The 26932-nt window shown below is 36.7% G+C and overlaps 1 protein-coding gene and 1 non-coding gene across 2 annotated transcripts in view; one reads left to right on the top strand and one right to left on the bottom strand.

The window, feature by feature from the left end:
• The window catches only part of Cand1 (cullin associated and neddylation dissociated 1), a 37622-nt gene extending 11315 nt beyond the window's left edge, over positions 1 to 26307 (bottom strand). The window contains exons 1-8 of the mRNA XM_069988307.1: positions 25885 to 26307; positions 13986 to 14129; positions 10666 to 10820; positions 9028 to 9151; positions 7122 to 7378; positions 6942 to 7047; positions 5522 to 5667; positions 2369 to 2661 (exon numbers count right to left, since the gene is read on the bottom strand). Coding sequence (XP_069844408.1) covers positions 2369 to 2661; positions 5522 to 5667; positions 6942 to 7047; positions 7122 to 7378; positions 9028 to 9151; positions 10666 to 10820; positions 13986 to 14129; positions 25885 to 25952 — 1293 coding nt within the window. The 5' untranslated portion in view covers positions 25953 to 26307. The remainder of the gene's footprint in view (positions 1 to 2368; positions 2662 to 5521; positions 5668 to 6941; positions 7048 to 7121; positions 7379 to 9027; positions 9152 to 10665; positions 10821 to 13985; positions 14130 to 25884) is intronic.
• Positions 144 to 248, top strand: LOC138806546 (U6 spliceosomal RNA). The gene has a single exon (XR_011365921.1). It is a non-coding gene; the product is annotated as a U6 spliceosomal RNA (small nuclear RNA).
• Positions 26308 to 26932: the final 625 nt, after the last annotated feature.

The following is a 26932-nucleotide window of genomic DNA, read 5'->3' as shown; positions in this document are numbered from 1 at the left end:
AGATGCCAGGTTACAAACTGCAACTCTAAAATTCCCCAATAAAAAAGCAGAAAGAGATTAAGCACCCTATCTACCACCACATAGAAACAAACCATAACTGAACAATGATCTGAGAAGTAGGCACAAAAGAAATGATCTAATTTGTGCTCGCTTCGGCAGCACATACACTAAAACTGGAACGACAGAGAAGATTAGGATGGCCCCTGCACAAGGATGACACACAAATTTGTGAAGCATTCCATATTTTTTGTATTTTATTGTATTCAATTATTCCATCATAATTTATTGATTTCCTTATCATTGAACATTTTTCCCTTAGTCTAAAGGATTTTAAAATAAATGTCCTTAAGTCATCACATGTGAATCTGTACTTATTTAGTGTTTTTCTAGACATTAGATTACTAAACTAGGATATATTAACATTTTATTATCTTAAACTCATATTGCCAATAAAACTTCCAGAACAAAAAAAAAAGAAAAAAAAAAGAAGAAAAGAAAAATGGTTTATGGACAATGTTGTATTAAAATAAAATCTAAAAAGTTGTCATATCATAATTTTTATACAAAAGACTATAAGGAATGTGCAAATTTTAGGACTGTTTTGTGATAAGACTAAATCTTAATTTTTGTTTCCACTTTGCAAATGTCCCAGTTAATCACTGGAGTTTCTGCAGATCCTTAGTATCTGAAAAAAATAGCTGTCTTACTTGCAAGTGTTTTACCTGTACTTGAGGCAAATTTGGTCTAAATTCCAAAAAATGATGTTTATTTGCCTTTGTTATTTTCACCAAGAAAAACTTGCATCTCTGTATAAATACCTTTAGGTAGAGCTGCTACATTTAGCTAGTCACTAATTAAATTTCCTTGCATAAAATTGAGCAATTCATTCAATAAATTCATGTATTTTTCAAGAAAAAAAAAGAAATGATCTAATTCTCTATAAATCTAATTCTCTATAAATTCTCTACTAAATGTTTTGCATTCTATATACTTACTGCTTCTACTTTATCCCATTCACTTCTATATTTATTATTCAATGTTCAGTTATAATTAGGTTCTCAATTTATTTGCATTAATTGGAAACTAGATATAGTGTGTTACCTCTTCCTCCTATAGTTTAATCTGTTTCAACATCTGTTTCATAACCTATAAAAATAGATGTAAGCTTGACAGAGCCCCTCACCCAAAAGCTGGTATAAGGACTACATATAAAGTAAGGAAATGCCCAGTATGTAGCAAATATTTAAAAAGAGCTATATAGTTTAATGTTTAGGATTTTATGGAAAAAATGCCAGGTGAAAAATTAGTTATTTTAATAAGGGTGATGTGTCAAATATTTGCCATCAAGTAGGAAGTACATATACTGAAATTACACAGATCATTTTATCTTTTACTACCCTGGGTAAATATTTCTAAGTTAACCCTTATTACAAATGAAAAAAGCAAGGCTTAATAAATGACTAAAAACTTGTCTAAGACAACTCAACTAAATAGGATTAGAAACAAAGAGGACTCTATGACCCCACAGCTCCATTTGTATTACGACTCCTCCATTAATATCAAAGATAAAGTTTTACTGAACCTTAAAAAAAAAAATCAAGAATGCTTAGAGAAGAAAAGAAAAGAGAAATCAAAAGAGAAAAGAAGTAGAGTTGTGGCTCAAGTGGTAGAGTGCTAAGCCTTGAGTAAAAAGAAAACCTCAGAAACATCACCCAGGCCGAGTTCAAACCCTAGGATTGGCTGGCACACACACACAAAAGAAAAAAAGCTTAAAAATTAAACAACTTACAGTGGATTAACAGCTATGTATATGTACCCCAGAATGTTGCACTTCTATAGTATGTTTTTTTTTTTTTTTTTTTTTTTTTGTCGGTCGTGGGGCTTGAACTCTGGGCTTGGGCGCTGTCCCTCAGCTCTTCAGCTCAAGGCGAGCGCTCTACCACTTGAGCTATAGCGCCACTTTGTTGCACTTCTATAAAGATATTCTGCAAGTCCTATTTTTCTTCTTGGTACCAGGATTTTGAACTTGGGACTTCAAGAACTCTATTACTTGAGACACACCATCAGTCTTTTTGTTTTACTGACTGTTCACACAGGCTTTCATTTCAGGCTTCCTGCTTAGCTGGCCTCAGCCTATCTATTCCTATCACTTATCTGGGATTACAAGCATAAAACACCACATTTGGCTTGTTCTTTGAGACAAGATCTTACTTTTTGCCTTGAATCTTGATCTCCAATCTTGATGCCCCCCCCCCTCAAGCATTTGGGATTACAAGTGTGAGCTACTATACTTGACTTTTAAAACTCAGATTTTCACTTATAAGTAACTCTTCAAGTACCACATTTAAAATATTATTTATAAACTGACCTGACTCTGAAGCATTGTTAAAGGTGTTTCTCCCTGTTCCATTGCATCAGGGTCACATAGCCAACTTTGTACAGGACGAGTTTGCTTCAAAAGAGAAAGGTAGGCATGAAAAACATCCGCCTTTACATTCTCTTCACGCTCTTTAAACCTGGATATCAGTGCCGGGGATACAGTTTTGTAGAATTCAGGAAGCATTTCATGCCTTGTGCTAACTACGGCATCCAGGCACTTAGCAGCTGCGCGTCTCACTTTCCAACTCATGTCATCATCATCACTGTATTCATCATCACTCCCTAAAGGAAAATTTTAATGTGAATAGGCTATTTAATGATAGGGACGGTACATCACTGGATGCTGAGTAAATTGGTATTCTTAACCAAGACAGTTATTCTAACTTTTCATTAATACATACAGCAGTAGGCAGATTTAGAAAAAACTAGAACTTACAACATATTCAGAGCTTGTTACTTACATAAGCTTAAAAAAAAACTATGATTGCACTTTTAATATAATTTTAAATATAATTTATTAATCTGCTTCTTATAGTCCTTGAAATAATTAACATATAAATCTTTAGAGTATAAATATGAAAACCACAAGTTTTTTAACTTTTGAGATAAAACTAAATCCAACAGTAGGATTGTTTGAAATAAAGTATAAAATGAACTTATGGCTATAGATTACAACAGTTACAAATAGAGTAGTTAAAAATCCCCTTCTACACTAGCCATGAGCTGAGGAGTTTAGTGACAATACCCAGGCCCAGAGTTCAGGCCCACAACTGGCCAAAAAAAAAAAAAAAAAAAACAGAAAAAAATCCCCTTCTAGTTTTCTGAAGGGAGAAAGAATCCTAACATCAGCCTCATAACTAAATTTATTCATGTGCTGTATTATTAGGGCAAATATGTCAATTTACAACCATTCACAATTTTGCCTGAAGAAACTATGCCCTTATTTACAGCAAGAAAATGCTGCCCACTTAACAACAGCCCGGGCTGTTTCCAAATGCTGGCTATTGTAGCCAGTAACCCATCCACAAACACTGAGGATCATTTTATGATATAGTCTTATCTAAGAATACAATAAACAATACTTCTGCGTGTGTATCAAGAAAATGTGGCACACATGCACTCGTGCACATGTGCACACACAGTGGAATAGATTTTATAGATAAAATAGATTAAATTCATTCACCTTAGGACAATTGTAGGAAAACTCAATACAGGTAAAACTCAAGGCATTTGATTTACTCACCAAGACCTTTTTAGTAAAAGTTAAAAGATACTAACAAAATAGACATTAAAAAGAAAGCATTTCCCCCACAGCAAGATAATACAAGCTGCATCCCCAAAATTAAGTTTTACTTAAAACAGGTTTTTAAAAAATTGTACCAAATGTCCTAAGACTCTACTTATTTAATGAGCCACAGTAACACCACAGTAGAAAGGCATTTGATTACACTTAATCCATGTTAGTTATAAAGTATCTAAAGGACTTGGGTTTGTTATTTAGCATGCTGAACACTTTCAATTAACCTTCATTGGAAGGTATCTATAATTCAAGCTCAGGTTTCTTTCTTCATTAATATACCAAATTTACAAGGTGCCTTCTGTGAGCCAAGAACAGTTCTGGGCACTAAACCAGTAAAGAGAAGAAAACTTTTAGTCTTCATGAAGATTGTATTCTTGCAGTGAAAGATTAATTATAACATGATTAAGTATGATAAAGTTAAAATGCTATAAAAGGAAATAAGGGCATAAAAAAAAGCTCTGAGATGGTAGGGATGTAAAAGAGTTATGATGTATAACCTTAAGACTATTTTTGACTAAGAATAATGAATATGTTCCATTCTAAGATGGAAAAGACTAAAGAATAAAGGGTGGGGGATAGAGTAAGGAAAGATAATTTAGATATCCAACCTGTAATATAAATTAAGCAGTCATATATAAACCTGGACTCACATGAAATATCTGAAAAGCAAAGGTAAGATATAAGCTACTACTAAGAACAGAGATAGTCTAAGCTTAGTGGTCAGAAGGATGAGTAACTAGCATAGAAAATCAAGGAGTAATCTTATTTTTTTTAACATTTGGAAATAGCCCAGATGCCCCTGAAAAGACTGAATCAAGAAAATGTGGCGCGTGCACACACATACACACTCACAATGGAATTTTACTCATCTATTAGGAAGAATGGTATTACACTGCAAAGAAATGGACAGACCTGGAAAAATTACGCTAAGTGAAATAAGTCAGGACCAAAAAAGACGTATCTTTTCTCTCATATGTGGAAGCTACAACTAATGTATAAATGTACAAGTGAACACATATGGAGTTGTATACAAGTGGACACAAAAATATTAACTGAAGTATTTGTAGGACAAAACTCTAAGGTATAATTTCTTAGAAAACCTACTCTACAAAAACCTACTCTACAAAATACAAGGAAACTGTACTTGAAAAAAGCATAGTGGGGAAGGAGAGTTGTCACATGGAAAGGGTATACAAATGGAGACAGGAAAGTGGGGAATACATTCATAATATTCAATCCATATTCTAAGAAATAAAAGAAAATTAAGGGATGGGATTTTTGGAAGAAAAATGACGAAAGGGGTGACAAATGACCAAGATGCATTTTACTTTATAAACTGATTTGTTGAAAATGGTAACTCTTTCTGTACAAGTAACAATAAAAATATAATTTAAAAAAATTATTTAATGTTGCTCACACTATCAACAGGCAGAGGCAAACATTTGTTATCTTATGTACTTGTGCACATTTTTAAAAGTTTTCTTGTAGAGGAGAGAAAGTAGGCAGTACTTGCTAAGAGTACATAAGGATAGAGGCTTTTAGTAGGGTCTTTCTAAAAGATGGGCAAAATTAAAAGTTTTTAGGGTCACAATACTTAGTATATTTCATTAATATAACTATGAATAAACAAAACAAATATTCTCTCAATACCAAACTGCTCTGAATATGTTTATCTTCAGAATCAATTTTTTAAAAACTTACTTACATTCTACAAAAACATTTTGTAGAAAATCTGAATGCTAAGCAATGGAGAAATTTGCATGTAAGAATCATCTTTGTGTACAACTCAGGTTTCTATTCTGAAATTTAACAAATAGATTCCTTCGATTCCATTTGAAATACCTTGATCATCATCATCAACACCATCAGCATCCATAGCATTTTCATCTTCATCCTCATCATCATAATTATAATTTGGATCGTAGGTAAGATATTTAAGACAAATGTTTATTATGGTGGAAACATGAGGATATACTTCCTTAGGACATCTGAAGACGAAGACAAAAGGTGCTGTAAATAACTAGTTTCTCCTTGATTAACCATCTATTACCAACAATAACATGTTTTCCAGATCAATCTTTTTCTCATTGTTTCAAACAATTTCAATTTGTTATTTATTTAAATTTTAAGATGAGCTCCCCCACACATACACACACATTTTTAACACTTAATGAAGGGAAATTAGAGAGAAATTGGTAATATGTTCTATCTTCTCAAGTTAAAGACCAGATCTAGAAGAATAAGCTCTTCAACAACTTGCCTTATACGCAAAATTGTTAGTGTACAATCATTCAGCTTGGTTCTCTAGCTATATGTTTAGAACACAATATATAAACATGGGGAGAGGTGGGCAACAGAGGCTCATGCCTATAATTCTAGCTACTCAGTAGGCTGAGATCTGAGAATGGTAATTTAAAGCCAGCCAGGCAAGAAAAGTCTTTGAGACTCTTACCTCCTTTTAACCCCTAACAGCCAGAAGTAGAACTGTGGCTGAAGTGGTAGAGCACTAGCCTTTAGCACAAAAACTCAGGGGCAACACTCAGGCCCAGAGTTCAAGCCCAAAACTGATATGCACATGTGCATGCATGCACACATGCACGCACACACACACACACACACGCACGCACGCACGCGCACACACACACACACACACACACACACACACACACACACACACACACACACACACACACACACACACACACACACACACACACACACACACACACACACACACACACACACACACACACACCAATCACTAAACTATTATTACATTATCCAATCATACAAAGGCAAAAGTATCTGCTAACCAGTACGGCTTCCTAATACCTAAGTGCACTTATTATTTTATTAAAATGTTTACAAAATACTAGTGAAAGTTTCCAAATTGAAAAATCATTGTCCTAACAAATCAGATACAAAAAAAGCTAAAAAAGAAATCTGAAAAGACACAAAATTCAATGTCTATTTCTCAGATAACTTATCCTGCTACTCTCTGAAGACGTATCAACTTATTATACTGACATCTCTTCCCCTTCAAAGATGCAAAAATAAACCAAAAATAAATTGCCTTTCTCAAGTTCCTTACTAGAGTCCTAACAAGGCAAATTCTCAACATGACAGCTTCAAGTAATATAGTTATGTTATAAAAAGCTAAAATCCTGTAAGCTATTTCTCCGTATGCATATAATCTAGATCTTAATTACTACTCTATCATTAAGGGAAATTTTTTAAGAAAATGAAGAACTTAAAAACTTACCTTCTCACAAATGATTCAAAGGCTTGAATGCAGTACTCTCTTAATTCATCATCATCTACATTACAAAATTTTACCACCAAAGGAATTATCTTCTCAAGGTATTCACCTACAAAAAGTATACAACTGCTTAAAAACTATAATTTTTAAGTGACAACTTTAAAATATTTTAAAATGTCTTACCTATTCTATGACCAGCTTGTCTACTAATAGCAGCAATACATTGAATATAGGTTCTTGTTGTTGACATGGAATCATTTTTGGACAACTCTGACAATAGATGTTCAATAAGATCTACGAAGACTATATTTCCACAGCTCATAACCAGATGGCCAAGAGCAATAATGGTTCTTTTCCTCACTGCAAGTCTAGGACTTGTCAACTGGGGAAGTAGGCAGGTCAGGATTGAAGGATGAAAATTAACAAGAAGTCCTCCTTGCCTAAAAAAAATAAAAATATGAATTTAAGATGGGTGCTATTAAAATGTCTGCCCCTTTAAGCTCAATGTAAATAAATAATTAGGATATAAATTTAGTTGAAATAAATCTAAATTCCAAATAAAAGGAAAACTGAATTCTCCCTCTTCCTATTAACACAACTAAAACCTATTAAAAGTGTATGCAGATTTGAGATTTATTCCCAAATTACTTCCAGAATCTAGATTTTTATCTCCTATTTTAAAACATAAAATCCAGTGGCAAGGCAAAGCACCAGACTAAATCAAACAATGATCACATCACTCTATCTAAGATCTTTTAATGATATTCTCTATTGATTACAGTTCTTGCAAAATTAACACATATTTGAATGACTACCTCCCTTGTTTTTTTTCTCTATACAGTATCACTGATCTCCACACAATATCATTCTTATATAAAAATCAATGAATCGAGGGCTGGAAGTTGGCTCAGTGGTAGAATGCTTGCCTCACATGCATGAGGCCCTGGGTTCAATTCCTCAGTATCACATAAGCAGAAAAAAGACGGAAGTGATGCTGTGGCTCAAGTGGTAGGGCACTAGCCTTGAGCTGAAGAGCTGAGGGACAGCGCTCAGGCCCAGAGTTCAGCCCCCACAACCGACCAAAAAGAAGATAATTAATTAATAGTTATTCAAACATGTATAATATGCCAACAGTGTCAGTGATTAAGTCACACACAGGACTAGTCTAAGACTGTACTCTCACTGTTTATCAAATTAAGAATACATTCCCTACTACCTCAATATGTCCCTAATCTATCACAAAGACTTCTTACTACTATACTATTCATTGTATAATATGGAATACTAGAATACAGTGTTTCCCCTGCCAACATTTATAGATATATTCTGAATAAGCAGATACATTCATGTATTGAAGTGCTACCCATTCAAATACCACTATTTTCATTAAAAAAAAAAAACTTCCTTGAACATGCTCCCAATTAGTCTTCAGTCTCTTTCTGCCTTCTAGTTACTGTATTTTTATCTCCGACAGTAAAGTATAAGTTCTTCGTGTATGTGATACTAAGACCTCATCACTATAATACATACTTTTCTCTTACAGTAAAGTGTAACTTTTCTGTATGTGATGGTAGTATATCTACATTACTACATAAACTACTATAATTCATATATAACATTTCATATGTAGACATTTGAATGAACCACAAAGTCAGAAATAATAAAGAACTAAAACAAGAAACTAAAATTGATAGGTCTTTTAAGGTATATTCTCAAGGAGCTGCTCAAGTTTGTCTGTCCAAGTTGAAAAACAACAAGTCAAGTTCATCCTTCCCCCCAACATGCAGTATAAACAGTAAAAGAAAGCATAAACTGCGCTTAATTTTTAATTCTGTGAACAAAAATTTGTGAAGACAATAAAAAATTGCAAAACTTAAATTCATCTCTCAGAATTCACTTTTCAGAACTATGAAACATTTCCTACACAATAGTATGTAAATATAATTAGCTTATGAATCTCCTTGCCTTCAATCACACATATTTAAAAAACAATTTAAACATGAATAATTTTGGATCACACTTTAAGATTTACCAAAAGTGACTTGTAATAAATGAATATATCTATATTACAATTAATACAATAATTTACCTGCTCAACATATCAGCCATAATATCCAAAGCTTCTAGCTGAACAGAGACATCTTCCTGTTTTGCTATTGCACTGGTAAGACGTCCAGTAATCTTTTTACATACATTAGCAGCTAATGCAGAGCCTATGTGAATAGTAAGCCAAAACAATCTCAAAGTAAGAAATGTTCAGAGTCTACCTTATATCCATAGTAGTTACCAAATATTCAACAAAACTATACATGAATTTCAAACAACATAGACACAAGCAAGAATTACAAGTTGTAACTGCAAAAAAGTAAATAGGAAACAGAATAAACAAGATTCCACAGACTTTACTGGATAACTACTGAATGCTGTCTCGAAGGCCAGTAGTATCTATTATGCATTTATTAAATCTGAAACACAGCTGAATGAGTTTTCTCTATTTCATTCCTCTTTGCTAGTAACCTGACCTTTAGTGAGTTAAAGAACATAATTGAACTCTAATGTCTAAGTTTCTTTAAAAGAAAAATTAATAGAAAGTTGTAACCTCCCATAAGCTCTTTATAACACAAAGATTATATTATGCAAGTTCATAATAAAGCAGAAATGTTGTTTGAGAACCCAAATATCAGGGGCATCATTAAATTAGGTCATGTTGTTACTGACAAGCAAGACGGAAAAAGGAACTTGTAACTGTAAAAGAATCTGAATGATCTCCCTCCCCCCCCCTTCTTGTTAAAACCAAACAGAAATAATCTGAATATAAATGCTACAGTGGGGGAGGGGATGAAGAAAATATCAATTTAAATAATATAACTATAAACAATGTACCTCAGAGTTGGTAGAATGTGATTGAAATAACTACTTAGTATATTTAGTAAAGACAAAGTTAACATTAGTATCATCTTCCACAAGTGCTGGAAGGATTGAATTCAGGGACTTACATACAGGGACTACCATTGAGATCTATCTCTAGCCCAAGATGAAAGATTTCAATCTTTCAATCAAAATACGAGTGAATAACCTAATATCTCTGAATTTCAGTTCCTCCATGTAAGAACTAATGGAGGATAATAAAATCTTCCATAGAGTTGATATTTAGAATAAATGAAATAACATACAAAGAACAATTAACATTAATAACATTGTGAATAAGCACTTAAGTAAATGAACGAAAATAATATATCTGGACATATATAACCAACCTAAATCTTCCCACAGAATAAGACTATGATAATTTCATACCATTTGTAAAAGAAATAGTAACTTTCAAACTGCTAATATTAATAGCTTAGTAGACCAAGACCAATTCTAAACATTACTTAGATGTTTTTGTCAGAGACCAAAAGCTAATTAACAAAGTAATTATAGTTTTAAAATACCTAGTTGAAAAACTTTCATTTTTAAAAATACTTGTCAACTAACTAGAGCTATCTATGTCTTAGCTATGTCTAATTTTACATAATCTTAATGCAAAATAAAATTCACATTGGAAATAGAAAATCAGAATTCAACATTTTGGTTATCTTTTCTCTCATTGCAAAGGTTACCACAATTCTAGTTGATCTATAGTCATGATACATCAAATTGTTCCAATATATATAAAATTCTTCAGAACTGACACTTATAACACAGTTGAAAAAGTCCTTAAAAAGAAAATAGTGCTCTTGCTTACCACTGGAAGCTGGAGGAAGTTCTCCAATTACTGTTTTAAGGCCAATACTTGAAATATCTCGAAGCTGTTCTTTATCAGAAAGCATATTAGTGCAGAGAGTATCTACAATTGTTTCTACTTGATATTCTTTCACTTTACTCACTAAAGGGCCAAGACTGTAATATAAAGAAGAAAAGTTCTTTTTAAAATCTAGGCACAGACACAGATACAGACACAGACACACCCACTTGAAAAATAGACTAGAAATATTAACTTGGCTTTAGCAACTGTCAATTTGACCAAGTGCACACCATACCTGTGTCACAAAGAATATACAAATAAGGATGTTTAAAAATTTTTTTGATCGCTAAACTCCTTGTAGTTGGTTGCCCATTTTTTCCCCACAGGTTTTCATCTTATGAAACTGAAGATGATTTACAACAGTTCTTTGAACAAAACAAGGGGTCTAGAAAAAAAAGAAAGCCTACCAAACACTCAAAAACTGTATACCCAGTGAAACTGCCCTTTACATTTCAAGACAAATTAGAAAATTCCAGATAAAAACTAAGAGAAATGAATCACCACCAACTTTGTTGTACAAGAATTGTCAAAGGAATTCTTTTTGTATTTTTATTTTTTGTTGGCCGTGTGGCTTGAACTCTGGGCCTCAGTGCTGTCCCTCAACTCTTCAGCTCAAGGATAGCATCTACCCCTTGAGCCAAGGTACCACTTCCAGTTTTCTAGTGGTTTATTCAAGTTAAGAGTTTCACGAACGTTCCTGCCCAGTCTGGCTTTGAACACGATCCTCAGATCTTAGCCTCCTGAGTAGCTAGGATTACAGGTGTGAGCCACCAGTGTCAGGCTAAAGGAATTCTTTAAGGTAAAGGAAGATTAAACCAGATGGTAACTCGAATTAGGCAATTGTGTCAATACACAAAAGGCTATGTTTACAGAACTGTATTTTTCCCTTTCAAACCACAAAGAATGCTCTAGTATAGAAACACAAGCATATAGATACTTAATATATAAGAAAAAGCCATAACAAACAAATGTAGTAAGGTAAATAGAATCACATTACAGCAAGGTTTACATAGCTTTTATAAAATGGTTTATTAACTTTAAACAGGTTGTGATAAATTAACTTTAAATAGGTTGTGATGATCCCTAGCCTCTGAAAAGATGTATGTAAAAAGTCAACAGAAGAATCAAAGTACTACAAAATAGTGATTCTCAACATTTTTAGTCTAGGACCTAAATCAAACATTGTAACTGGGAATATCTGCCAAGTTTACTGTATTAAAATAAAAATCCAACTACATATTATTAATAAATAATATTTTAAAGAAAACAGGTGAGGAAATTTTTGTGAAGCTAGCATTGTTCTATATTTTTCTAAATGTCCTTCATACATGAAATTAATAGAAAATTGGGTTTCCATATCTGGTTTTGTATTCTATGGGTCGTGTTTTTGTATATGTAGGCACTGGCATTGTACGCTTGAGAAAATGAGACTCAAAAGAGAAAGTAAGGCCTTAGTATTATTCACTTGATAGCTATAATCCTTTCAGGGTCTGGAACTCCCACCACAATAAAACTTCAAGAACTACTGATGAGGATGAGAACAAAAAAATATAAAAGAAAAGATTAAATAATATACCCAAATCCAGCCTTAAATATTTATGATAAATGCCAATTAACTAAACACTCCTACATTCATTAAAGGGTAAAACATCACAAAGACCTAACAATTATAAACGTATGGACATTTAGTCATTGACTAAATTTTAGTGGGGCTCCTCTAAGTCCTCTTTTCAGCAAGGCCTTAACTTTGGCTGATTTTTAGGATAATTTTTTTTTTCTGCTAATTATACTAAGTAGCCTAGATGTGTGGTTTATTGCCAATTAATAATCAATCCAGAAACTTATCAGTGTTAAGCAACTAAGATATTTTCTTCTATTAACATGACAAATATTAATGAAGCACATTAAATTGAATTAATAACATTCTTCATCCCACTTGGTCAGTTTATTTAATATATTTCTGTATTTTATTTTGAACATTTAAATACTGGTTGTCTACTGTTCCCCAGTTTATCTTTAATTAGAATTTATTATAAGCAATCTGTTCAAATAAAAGACTGAAATGCTTTCAGACTTATGGAATAATACTAGGCCGGACCATCTGCCCTAGAATTATCTGTTCTTACTTTTCAACCTTTTTTTTTGGGGGGGGGGTGATGAGTTCAACAATGTTTCCAGTTTCTTTATATGGCTCTTAGTAATTTATCTATTGGAATTTCAGTGCGTAGATTAGCTGTTACTGATTGTCTTATTAGTTTACTCATGTATTTTTTTTTGTATTTTCATTCCTTTAGTTTCTAGAATTACACACACACACACACACACACACACACACACACATACACACTTTCTTTTACTACCCACACTCAGCTCTAATATGTTTTAAAGTTTAATTTTCACTAGGTACGTTAAAAAATTGTAAAATAAACACATTAAAGTAAAATTACTCATCATCTGCATTATTTCAAAACTACTTTCTTCAGTTTAACATTTTCCCAAGTGAGCTATTTTGGCTGGCCTTAACAAGTCATTTTATAAAGACCGACCATTCATTTATTCATTTGAGACAGTACTAATTTTGAATACAGTGCGCTTTGCACTTTCTGGGCAGGTGTTGTTTAATTAATTTAAATAAAAGAGTTTAGCTTCCTGCTCGGATATACACATAGACCAAAATCTGCCTATTTTAGCCTTCTCATTATACTTGGGATGAGTAGCTTGATCAAAGGCATGTGCCATTATGCCCACTTTCTTCTGCTGAGATGGAATCCTGAGAACTTTTCAACTTGGGCTGCCCTGGAACTTTAATGCTCCCAAACTCAACCTCCCAAGGCATGAGCCACTAATACCCTGTAAGAACCATTTCATTTTAAACTTGCAAATATTTCTAGTTAAAAAATTTTGTACTGTAGGTCTAAAAGTTCTATTATCAACTAATGATTTATCACTTTTCCTGTTTTAAAAAAATTATGAAAAAGTTGGGCTTAAAATGAATTTGAATGGGACAATGGCTTATTTAAATCAATATCAAATGTGACATATAATTTCAAAGACAAAACCAAAGGTTAAATTTACTAGGTGAATTAAGGGTTTTTCACTTATATTTAAAAGAAATATTATGAAAGGCTACATTAATTTACACTTTATAAGAGAACGTAAGTACTATATGCCGACACTAAATGTTCACTGGTCACCTAAAAAAGAAAGAAAAAAATCTAGGAAGATATAGTCCATGACCAAAGTAGCAAAATATAACTTACCATTTGACAGCTAAATTCTGAACCTCACCATTTTTGTCTTCCAATAACTTCAAAATCATTTTCACCACTTTCCTTTCACTATCATCATCCAACTTTATGGAATCTTTCTGAAGTTCTGTCATTAAGTCATTTGTAGCCATAAACCTATGAAAAGTTAAAACTTGTTGATAAAAATATTCAAACATTAAAAAATTTATTTTTTAAATTCAGTATCATTCATTGAACAAGAACAGAAAAAAAGTCTTTTTGTGATCATAAATTTAAATGTTACCAAATAACAGAATACACTTAAACATTAAGATATTTTTTACTAACATCACCCAAAATAATCTTGAATAATCTTGAAACCTAAAGTAAATACTTTTATTCTAATTAACTGTCATTACTTTTAGATGGAAAAAAGCTCCTTTTTTCTTTACCATTGGATCTTCATCTAAATAAACTCTAAGAACATCTTTTTGTATAATAGGAGGTTCACATATTACAAATTACTGGAAAATTTCTAAAACAAAAATTTCATCCTCACCCCATCTATCACTGGGTATCAGGTGTTTTTCAAAAAGATTAAGTGATTCTAGAATGCTGTTCCATTTAATATCTGTAGTAATAAACTATGTAGTGACAGCTGGCAAAAAAAAAAATAGAACCTTAGCAAATCATTAGTAATTTTAAGGCTAGTAGTTCCAGTAACTAGGATGATCACTTAATATACTAAGTTGTCAAAGTTTTAATCTACTTGAGAGCATAAAGCTCAATTCTTATCTAATGAAGTAGACATTTTTAAAGGAAGTTCTAGTTGAAAGTTCTTCTTCATTATAAAATGACAAAACAAATTTAAAACTATGTAACTAATTTTCATTAATGTTGCAAAGTGAAAACTACATAGCACATAAGTGCAGGCACCTCTACATACACAGAGCACTAAAAACAGCTCACTTTCATTTTACTTAAAATACTTAATCACAGTAGTTGTAACTCCTAAGACTTCTGAAATGTCAGTTATCTGCTTCAAGAGAAACACAGTGGCCAGGAAATCATTGTCTTAAAAAGAAATGTATTCTTTACCTGACTTATGTAGCTGTAACCCTTCTGTACATCTGTTACAATTAACAATAAAAAATTTTAATAAAAAAGAAAATCCCAAATAATAAGCTGTGTATGGTTCTGAATGGGTTCTACTGGTACTGAGATTCACTCCTATATTCACATCACAACCTATTGTGCTGGAAAGCTTACACTAAAACAGACATAGCTTATTTACTTTTAACCTTTGAAGCAATGAGATTACAAAGAGATTGTTAAGCAAAGATTTCAAAAATCTAATTGATACTTACTTAAGTTAAAATAAGCACCAGCAAAATTAGCTATAGTATTTTTAATTACCAGAAAAACTGGATGGAGAACTTATAATACTAAGAATCATTTCTCAGTGGTGATCCTGAAACTAGCAAGATCTGGGAATACTTTCTTCTATTAAAACTGATACAAAAAATTGCACAATAATTCTCATATGAAAGTTGTTTGACCAGTTTGAAAGTCATTCATAGCAGAATGAGAAATGACTCTGGTACAGTCATTATTATTTTAAATACGGTAGTATAGGCTGAGATGATAGACATACAATTTGAATATTTTTGTGCAAGTTTTTTGAGTAAAATTTTTTTTTGGTCGGTTGTGGGGCTTGAACTCTGGACCTGGGAGCTGTCCCTCAGATCTTCAGCTCAAGGAGAGCGCTCTACCGCTTGAGCCACAGCTTCACTTCTGGTTTTCTAGTTGTTAATCAGAGATAAGAGTCTAATGCAACTGGCAGCAGGTGGCTCACGCCTGTAATCCTAGCTACTCAGGAGGCTGGGATATGAGGATCACGGTTCAAAGCCAGCCGGGCAGAAAACTCCAGAAAACCGAAGTGGCACTGTGGCTCAAGTGGTAGAGGGCTCGCCTTGAGCTGAAGAGCACATGGACAGCACCCAAGCCCAGAGTTCAAGTCCCAGGACCGACAAAAAAAAGTTCTTACAACAACAACAAAAAAGTTTTATGGACTCTACTGCCTAGGCTGTCTTTGAAACCTGATCCTCAGATCTCAGCCTCCTGAGTAGCTAGGATTATAGGCTTGAGCCACCTGCACCCAGCTTTTAAAGTATTTTTACAGTGCTGTAGATCAAAACCAAGGCTTTGTGATTGCTAGTTTTACAATTTAGCTGCACCCCAGCCCCTAGGACATCAGCTTAAATGATACATACACACTCTGACCTTCCTTTTCACCTAATGGGACAGGTATCACAAAACCAGAAACAGACAAACTTCACAATTAAAAAAAATATCCAAGAGCATATGGAAATGATCAAATCAAAGAACTGCCTGTTTAGACCTCAAAAGATGAATAGTAATTTCACAGGGAAGGCTGGTTTGGGCTTTGAATTGTTTTATTTTTTCATAGGAGGTATGAACCAGAGCAGCAGAGCTTCTGGTTTAAAGGATTAGGAACAGGTTCAATGTGACCGAAGCACAGAAATATAAAAAGAAACAAATGTTAACAGGAATGAAAATGCAGGCTGAAGTCAAGCTGAAAATGGCCCTAATGAATTCACTTACTGTGTATGTTACAAGAAATCTACTATAAGTCAAAGCAGACACAATCCCTGCAGTTTTGGATCATATAGCACACTTTAAAATCATTATATTAATTTTTAAATTGTATTTTTAAGTAAATATCTGAAAAATTATGGACCAAAATAATTGCTATGAAGGGAAGAAATGTGTCATAAAGACATTGCCCCATTTGTTAGGAAATGGAAAGACTTGTTGGAAAAAATTATATTAAGTGAAGTAAGCCAAGCCCAAAGAAACATAGGTCCCATGGTTTCCCTTATTTGCAATATCTAGTATATGTATGAGTCAAGCAGAAAAGGTCAGATAAGGTGATGTTAGGAAAATGAACCCTAAGATATGTATTTAAATGTTTTTTTTTCTTTCATGCATTTGTTCCTAACACATTTATAAGATTATTTCTTTGTTGCTTTGTATGTCCCTCCCCCACAGTATAACCCCTGCTTTCACTGTATTTGATGTCGGTATAATTTGTGGAGGGGAAGGGGAAAAACAAGTCGTTTAAATAAGGATACAGGTTGACCCGTTGCAACAATGAGATATACAAGTCATGTCGAAAACGAACTTTACAACTTTGGTGTGTGTGTGTGGGGGGTGGGTGGGAAGGATTGCGTGGGGGGGCAGAGGGGAGGATGGGAAGGGGAAACAAAGGAGGAGGCTACAATGCTTGATAAGAAATGTACTCATTATCTTGCCCATGTAATTATAACCCCTCTGTACAGTATTTTCACAATAAAAAATTAAAAAAAGAAATGTATCATAAAAACAGAATGATATAACCAAGTAACTAAAATTAGACTGGATTAGGGAGGCGGTCATGTGTCAGGAAAGACTGAGGTCTGAAGAGTTAGAGAATTATTCAGTAGGGAAGAAATTGGTGCCAGATAAGCAAAGGAACAGAAGGAAAGATCTGTAAAACTTATCAGAATTTTAATTTTTTTTTTTGTCGGTCATGGGGCCTGAACTCTCTGGGCCTGGGCACTGTCCCTCAGCTCTTCAGCTCAAGGTTAGTGCTCTACCAGTTGAGCCATAGCACCACTTCTGGTTTTTTCTGCTTATGTGGTACTGAGGAATTGAACCCAGGACCTCATGCATGCAAGACAAGTACTCTACCACTGAGCCATCTTCCCAGCCCCAGAATTTTAGTCTTTATTCTAAAAGAATTGAGAAGCTACTGAAAGGCATACAGAATAAAGATGGGAAATAAGTGGAATGCTCAGATTTGCCTTTTAAAAATAGTACTCCCACTCTGACATTTAGGAGAGAACTGATCTTAATTTAGTCAGAATGAAGGCCAGTGTAAAACCTATTTCATCAGTTTAACAGAGAAATTATGGTAGCCTAAATTAAGATTATTGATGGAAACCAAGTCAACACTCATTATTCAAAGATTACACATTTCGGGGCTGGGAAGGTGGCTCAGTGGTAGAGCGCTTGCCTTGCATGCCTGAGGCCCTGGGTTCGATTTCTCAGCACCACATAAGCAAAAAGAAAAAAGCTGGAAGTGGCACTGTGGCTCAAGTGGTAGAGCGCTAGCCTTGAGCTGAAGAGCTGAGGGACAGCGCCTAAGCCCAGAGTTCAGGCCTCACGACCGGACCCCCCCAAAAAAAATTACATATTTCCAAATTAGTCTTCTTCTTAGTACTTACTTAACTTACTTTGTAAACCCAAATTAATACTCCTCTTTGCATAGTCGTTTGTTGACAGTGAAAAGTTTGAGTCACACAACACACATGTTCTCAGCTGCAGTAGAACTCTGTCTCCCTAGTTTCAGTTCTTACTGTAAACTTGTCTTCTCAAATTTAGTGCCTCATTTTTTAAGTTGTACTTTCTACTGCAGATTTTGGTGTTTAACATAGGCCCTATGCATAATACTGAAAAGCTGCTTAACATTTTTCTAAGCACAAGAAGGCTGTAATGTGCTTTCTGAAAAAAAAAAGTTAATCTTTATTTAGACAGGAGTTATAGTGCTATGGACCCAATGTTAAGCAAATTAAATACGGTATCTTTTAACAAAAACACATATACAAAATTATGAATTGATCAACTGGTAAAAATACTTAGGGGTTCACAGTAAACCAACTTCATCTGTAGGGATGGGGAACATCTGGCCTTGAAGACATATAAAGCATGTGAATTCATTTAGTATTTAGTATTGATGGGACAAACACAGATTCTTCCCATTTGCTAACTGTAGCCATTTACTTATGGTGATAATTTTCTATCCCTCCAGAATGTTACAAAAATATCCAAATAGCCTTTGGCAGAGTAAAGGTTTCCATCTTTGCCTAGAGGCATGGCTCAGCATTTAATTCAGTGTTCTTGACATCTTTAGATAGTACGTAATTATTACAAATAAAGACAGCATATTGGAAATGCAAGGAATGAGCTAGGAAACTGGGAAAAATCATACAACATGAATGTTAAAGAAAACCAAACTAAGTATCTTTGAATAGATAGATAGAACATTAAGAATATCCTAAAGCTCAACTGTGCTGGCCATTGAGCCAGAAAAGGAAACCAGAAAGAAAATAAAACAAACAAAAAAAAAGTAGCTAATTTTTTATTCTTTTTTTTTTTTCTTTTTCCAGCGCTGAGGACCAAACTCAGTGGCGCTGTGGCTCAAGCGATGGTGTGCTGGCCTTGAGCTGAAGAGCATAGGGACAGCACCCAAGCCCAGAGCTCAACCCCACGACTGACCAAAACAAAACAAAACAAAACAAAACAAAAAACAGTAGCTAATTCCTGCTATCTACAAACTGATATGAAGCTCTGAAGGATCTTGATTTGAGCTTGGCCAAGACAAAAAGTTTAGGCTGAGAATGGTATGAGGCTTGCCCTAGGCAAAAATGTGAGACTGCAACAGGACAGAGGTAAAATGCCTCTTCAGCTCCACCAAAAGGGAAAGGGGCAAGGGCAAGGGAAGGGGAAGAGCAAACTAGTTGTGATAATTTCACTTAGTATTTCTTGTGCTGCTATTTTAAATGCTCACACAGTCCTTTCAAATATGCAATAGGACTCCAATGTCTAAACAGCCATTGGCATTTTAAACAGTTTCAAAAAGTAAATGTTTCCAAATATCCAATATCCAAGCAAAGAACTTGGTAACATAAACCCTTATTCAAACCAAGAAATGCTTGCACTCTACAATAAGGCACTTTAACGTTATACCTGACAGCATTAAAAGATTTGCTAATGTCTCTTCAAAAGTCATCCTAAGGTTCTATTTTTTTAAACCTTCTGAAACTGAAGTCAATTCTACTACAATAAGCACCTATTGAGAATGCAGGTGGCCAAAGAAAGACAGAGGATTCAGTTCAGTAGGACTGTTCCCTGCCCTAGATGATCTCCCGGAACAGTGCCTGCCTAAGCCTCCTCCCCCATTAACCCAATGAAGTTTTTGTATAGTCTGCGGTCATACTCACGTCCTCCAAAAGTTCATTCTCAAAGACCTCGTTTGGCTCTCTTCAGATACCAATCTCTAGACTTTAATCTCTTTTGCCTCTTTCTACCAGACACTTATAGACTGCTCTGGAGCTACCTATCTCTTTACTGTATATGCAATCTTAATCATTCAACAAGTAGGTTTACTGAAAGTAAGTGCTAGATCTGTATAAACTTTTCCAAAGCCCCCTTCAAGAAATTAGTAAAATCATCTTCCAGATGCTTTTTCCTCCTTTCTTTACTCCATAAGCCTATTTTTAAGACAAGTGAAATTTAAAGTCAGATTCAGAAGTTCTCAAGTCAAGAACCTGGAAAAGTAGCAGAGCAAGGTGATTAAGCAACCCCCCAAATCCCAGATCCATCCCTTAACTAATCTTGGGCCAATTCTTATACAAATTTCAGTTTCTCCAATTAAAAAAGAGACTATTACTATCCACTTTACCCATTATAAGGATAAAGTGTATTAAGCAGAAATATACAGAGTTAAAGTATTTCTTTAGCCCTTGATTCTTTGCAATACTTTAATTCCTCTGGTGGTGAAGTATATGAAAATAAAAGTTACCTCAACATACTCAATATTCAACATTAATATTTAATACTAATATTAGAGTTCATCCACATTAAGTCTTTACACACTGTTATCTACAGAACCAATGGCCTAGTAACTATCACTTTATTTGTATTCTTTTAGTGTTGGGTACATGTTGAAGGAGTAAAGATCTTTTGAGTTAAAAGTAACTAATCTATATTAGTATGCAGGTTTCCTAGGAAAAAAGTCAGAGTAAACTTATGGAAGTATTTCAACTTTGGAACTGTTATACAGTAACTTGCCAAAGAAAGATAGGTGGCAGTGGCTGACATCTGTTAACACCTAACTACTAAGGCAGCTGAAACCTGGACAGTCATATTTCAATGCCAGGCCAAGCAGAAAAGTCCTCATTTCTATCTCCAATCAACCAACAAAAAGCAAGAATAGAGGCATAGCTCAAGTGGTAAAGCACCAGTTGAGCAAGCAAGCCAAACTAGCACGAAGCCCTGGGCTTAAGCCTCTGTACTGGGAAGGGAGGAGGAAAAATGGTATACTTCATTTTTTCTCTTAAGGGTTATTTTAGTTATTATTATTATTAATTTTTTATTTTTCAGTAATAGGGCTTGAACTCTGGGCCTGAGCGCTGTCCCTCAGGGGTGAGTCACCAGCGCCTGGCTAGCATCAATTATTTTAAAATAATTTTTCCCAAAATTAAGGCAAGTAAGCATCAGAAACTGTCCCACACATTAGGATGGAATTCTGAGTCTTGGAATTTTTTTTTCTTTACAGTCCTCCATTTTTCCTAAATCTCAACATCCCACCACCAAAAAACACTGAATACAACATTAAGGAAAAGAACTCAATAACCCTTTCACCAAATTGGGGTTATGATTCACTCCCACATAAAGACTTTTAAAAAATAAAAATGTTAAGCCGGGAGTCTGTGGCTCACACCTGTAATCTTAGCTACTCAGGAGGCTGAAATCTCAGGATTGTAGTTCAAAGCCAGCCTGGGAGGGACAGTCCATGAAGCTCTTATTTCCAATAAACCACCAGAAAACCAGAAGTGGCGCTGTGGCTCAAGAGGTAGAGCGTTTGCCTTGAGGTGAAGAGCTAAGGGAAAGTGCCCAGGCCCAGAGTTCCAACCCCAAGAACAAAAAAAATAAATGAATAAAAATAAAAACTTTAAAAAATACATTTTTAAGCCAGATGCTGGTGGCTCACACCTGTAATCCTAGCTACTCAAGAGACTGAGATCTGAAGATCACGGTTCAAAGCCAGCCCAGACAGGAAAGTCCATGAGACTCATCTCCAATAAAAACCACTAGAAAACTGGAAGTGTCGTTGTGGCTTAAGTGGTAGTGTTCTTGAGCTGAAGAGCGCAGGGACAGTGCTCAGGCCCCGAGTTCAAGCCCCACGACTGACCAAAAAAAAAATACATTTTTATAATGCTAAAGGATTTTTTTGTGTTTCAATATCTTTTATTGTGAAAATACGGTACAGAGGAGTTACAATTACATGAGCAAGGTAATGAGTACATTTCTTTTTTTTTTTTTTTTTGGGTCCGGTCGTGGAGCCTGAACTCTGGGCCTGGGCGCTGTCCCTCAGCTCTTCAGCTCAAGGCTAGCACTATACCACTTGAGCCACAGCGCCACTTCCGGCTTTTTTCTTTTTGCTATGTGGTGCTGAGGAATCGAACCCAGGGCCTCATGCATGCAAGGCAAGCGCTCTACCACTGAGCCACCTTCCCAGCCCCATGAGTACATTTCTTATCAAGCATTGTTGCCTCCTCCTTTGTTTCCCCTTGCCATCCCTTCCCTTCCCCCTCCCCCACACAAAGTTGTAAAGTTCGTTTTTCAACATAACCTTATACATCTCATTGTATAATGCTTAAGTTTTGAAACTTTCAAGCCTACATTATCTAGATACCTTAACTTTTTGGCCCACACACAACTTTTTGCAGCTACTTATGTAAAAACCTTTCACAAGAGACAATGTAATCTTAAATTAAATAACTTGCCCAAGATCTCATATCACATGACTTATGACTACTACAAATTTTCTCTGGATTCTACCATGAGAATAAAATAATTTCTCCATTTTGGCAGCACTGCTTTCTTCTTTTAGTGCAAAGCAGTGTGCTTTGCATATTAGGCATTCCATGATGTAAATCCTCTCCTTCTAATCCTTCTGGCCAAAATTTAAAATATTACCATTACTTCAAATATTAGTACTTAGATCAGTATCTCTAAATTTATCATGAAAACAAGGCATATTTACAACTACAACAGTGATACTAGACACTCTGTGGAAAATGAACTGGGTACCTTGTGGGTGTGGATGTAAGGGAAAGATTGGGAGAGAGCAATGGAAGGGGTGACAAAGTTCAAAAAGAATTATACTCGTTCCTCATTACCTGATTCATGCAACACTTCTGTATATAAACTCTAAAATAACAATAAAAATAAATGCTTACATTGAATATATGCAGGAAAAGAACTTTCAAAATACTTTATAATTTCTTTAAATGTCTGAAATATTCAGCGATTCAGTTCTAAAGAGTTAAGACATACTAAAAAGTCTTTTAAAATGGAGTTAATAAAAATACCTACCATTGCTGCAAAGCACGGGGTAGCTCTGGCCTGTAGCCTGTAATCTTAGCTACTTTTTAAAAGGCTGAGATCTTTAGATCTCAGTGAGCAGCCAGGACTGGCAGATGGGAGAAGATGGGGGAGAGGGGATGTCTAAGAGACTCTTATCTCCAAATGATCACCAAAAAGCTACAAGTGGAGCTGTGGCTCAAGTGGTAGAGTGGGCTTGAGCAAGTAAGAAAAGGGACAGCACCTAAGCTGAGTTCAAGCCACCATACCCACACCAAAACAAACAACAAAACCCCACAAATAAAAACTGGAGGAGGGGGGAGCCTTTCTGGGGGCTCAAACTTGTATTCCTAGGATCCTAAGTACTCAGCCGGCTGACACCTGACAATCTCCTTGGAAGGCATCCAGATCAGGAAGTCCAAGAGATTCATCTCAAATTAACCGTCAAGAAAAAAAAAAAAAAAAATGCCAGAAGGGACAGTGCCCAGGCACCAGTTCAAGCCATAGGACTAGCAACAAAAAAACAAAAACACTTTAATGATACCAAGTTACTGGAAGACATACACTATCCCTAAGGGATACCATATGTAACATTTACCAACCATGAGAACTACATCAACAACATACTAACACTTGAAGCCAATGTTATGATTTATTCCAAACCATAGATAATCCTTATCAAGTTAGCAAATACTATACTTTAAAGAACACATTAGTATTTCTTTCACATATTTATTCAAAAAACAAAATAAAGCAGGGTGCCAGTAGCACACTCCTGTAATACTAGCTATTAGGGAGGCTGAGATCTGAAGATAGCGGTTCCAGGCCACCCCGCCAGGAAAGTCCTTAAGATTCTTATCTCCAATTAACAATTAAAAAAAAACACACAAGTGGTGGAGTGGCTCAAGTGGTAGAGAGGTAGCATTGAGCAAAAACAACTCCTGGCCTTGCATTCAAACCCCAGGACCAGCATAAAAATAAATTGAAAACCTATGCATATATACATTGCTTTACAGGAAATTTAATTTAGAAAACTTCAGGCAATAATCACAATATAGTACTACAAGCTGACACTTCTTTTAGTCTTTCTAAACACCCATCAGTGAGTCTATCTACTTGAGTAAAATTGTATTATCATAAAATGCCACCTTTAGACTAGAACTAAATTATAGCATCAGGATAAGATTTATAGCACTTTTTCAGGATGAGCTCAACTGAAACCTTATGTTGTTGCAAGTTTTATGTGTTTTATTCAAAAAATTTTTTTAATTTCAAGACTAGAACTGGGAGCAAGCAAAACTCCAAAGAAAAGCAAAAAGTACAAAAACTCTATTACTGAAGTTTTGATTGACCCTAGAATCTGAAATTCTAAAATGCCCAAAACATGTCACTTAAAAACAACACAGCACTAAAATCTTTAGTTAGCAACCTTGTTTTTAAGAGGGGCTTAAAAGTTACCTACTCAGCAAGATTTCATTGGTTTTGAAGCCACAGAACCAATACCAGATTTCAATGGCCATTATAATACACAAGCACATTAGCTTAGTTGAAAAATTCCTTCAGATAGAACGTAAAAAGTTTGTGTTAAGACGTATTATACATACAACAAAGAATTTTTAGCCATACTTCTAACTGCAAACTATTTGTTTTTTATTTTGTAGCTACACAACTACAAAACAATAAATACTAAAGAACAAAACTTCAGTATCAAAGAAATAAACCGCCTTTTCAAAAATCAAGGGGCTTATTTGTGAAGGGATGGAAGGCCGGAAGGAATGTTAACAATCGCTGTAGAGTGCATTTAAAACAACCACTAAGACAATTGGTGCATATGCATGTAAAAGCATTTGGAACCCAGAGTACAACTCTCCGAGAACAGAACTTGTACGGAGGCTTCCAGTGCACAGGCCCTTCTTTCAAGAAGATGCCTACGCTGGTTCTAAGGTTCAGCAAGAGACCCTTCTGGCAGTGATTTTGTATGTAAGGACCGGAGACCGAAAGCCCGGGATCCCTGGGTGGGTTTTTAACCAGAAGAGAGAAACTGACGGGTGATGCTGGCGGGAAAACCCTAAGGGCCAAGTTTCCTCCACCCGGACTTCCCTCCCCCTTCTTCCCACCTTCAACCGCAAGGAATGATCCAAAGGGGGAGGGAGGAGAAAAAAAAATTAAAAAAACAAAACCCCAAAACACTAGCGGCGATGAGTAGAGCTCTAACAAGTTGATCTTTCCCCCGGAACGCCAAGATTCAGCCAGACCTCCCTTTGCATGTGCGGGAAGAGGAGGGGCAGCAGGTCGGGCCCCGGCGAGCAGGGCGGCCTAGCGCCGGCGGGTAGGCCCGGGCGGCCCCGTTCTCCCGGCCTCCCGCAGCCGCGGGCCGCACCACACAGCCGGGGGTTTGGCCCTCCGCGCTACCTGGGACGCTAGAATCGCACCCCGGAGATCAGGCCAGACAGGCGGAGGGACTCCCGGAGACGCAGACGCCAAGGACCGGGGATGGTGGGGACCTGGGAGGGAGGACGGGGGGGCGGGGAGGGAGTAGGAAAAAAAGGCCTGCGGGGATCCCGGTGGGCTGGAGAACCGCAGAAAATCATCAGGAGGGCGAGCGAGGCAGCGGGTGAGGCCCGAGGGGTGGGGCCCGGCCTGCGCGAGGGCCTGAGGCGCGGATGGAGGCCGCCCCCCCCCACCCCGGGGGAGATCCGCGTCGGGATGGGGGCCTTACCTGAAGTCCTTGTCGCTGGATGTCATCTTCTCCAGCAAATTGGAAATGTGGTACGAAGCGCTCGCCATGTTGACGACCTAGCTCCCGCCCGCCGGCGCTGTGAGTGCTGTGCCCGCCGCCGCCGCCGCCGCCGCTGGGGCTCCTCCTCCCGTGCGCGGCGGCCCCCGCTTCCAGGGTCGCAGCGCGACACGGCCTGAGGCGCTTCCACAGGAAGCCCCCGCCCTGGCGGCCAGACGCGGGCCTGTGCGGGGGGGAAGCGGAAGGACGCGCGGCGGACGGCCTAACGACGGCGCTGCTCGCGGGGAGAGGACCACCAGCTGAGGGGCGGGCGGACGGGCGAGCACAGCAGGGCCGCTCGGGGAAGCCAGACGCTTCCACACGGGCCGTCGGGCTCCCGCTCCCTCCGCACTCGCTCTAGTAGGGCCAGAGGCCAAAACCCGCCTTCCCTAAGCGGGCGGGGGCGGCCGACGCGGGACGCTACGGAAAGCTGAAGGTCAGAGTTCGCGGAGACCTCCCCGAGCCACGCTGTGGACGCGCTAGTTTACAGGACAATTCTGTTGGCTGTCGCACGTGTCAGTCACCGCGTGAGCCGCCTTTCAGGCGGCATGACAACGAGCTCGGGGATGGATCTCGCGAGACTTTAAAGCGACGGTTAAAAGGACGGGGGGATTGTGTGGAAAGCTGTGGGGTCTCAAATCTGAAAATAGTTGTTCTTCCTGAATGCCATCAAGAGATCATTACTTTCACGAGTGTAAAGCCTGGAACTAATAGGAATTAGTGGGGTTAGCCTGGGTTCGGCAGCACAGAAAAATGGAGCTTTCTGTTCGAATGGGACGCGTGGTGAATCACCTTAACTACCGTGCTGTAAGGCTTGCCACGTGAAAACCACGACTCCCAGAATGCAATCGGTCGAGTCACTGTGTTCAGGTTGTGATTGGCTGCCGGAACCTGTAGCTCTCTCATTGGCTGCCGTGGAAGGAGAGCGTGCTGGGTTTGGGAGGCTGCGGTGCGGCTACGTTGAATGAACCTCCCTTCAGCGCGCGCTCCG

The sequence above is a fragment of the Dipodomys merriami genome, unplaced genomic scaffold (assembly GCF_024711535.1).
Source record: "Dipodomys merriami isolate MVZ:Mamm:240054 unplaced genomic scaffold, mDipMer1.0.p SCAF_10, whole genome shotgun sequence".
In the NCBI taxonomy this organism is placed as follows: domain Eukaryota; kingdom Metazoa; phylum Chordata; class Mammalia; order Rodentia; family Heteromyidae; genus Dipodomys; species Dipodomys merriami.
The sequence above is the reverse complement of the archived record's forward strand: the minus strand, read 5'-3'. Positions and strand labels throughout refer to the sequence as shown.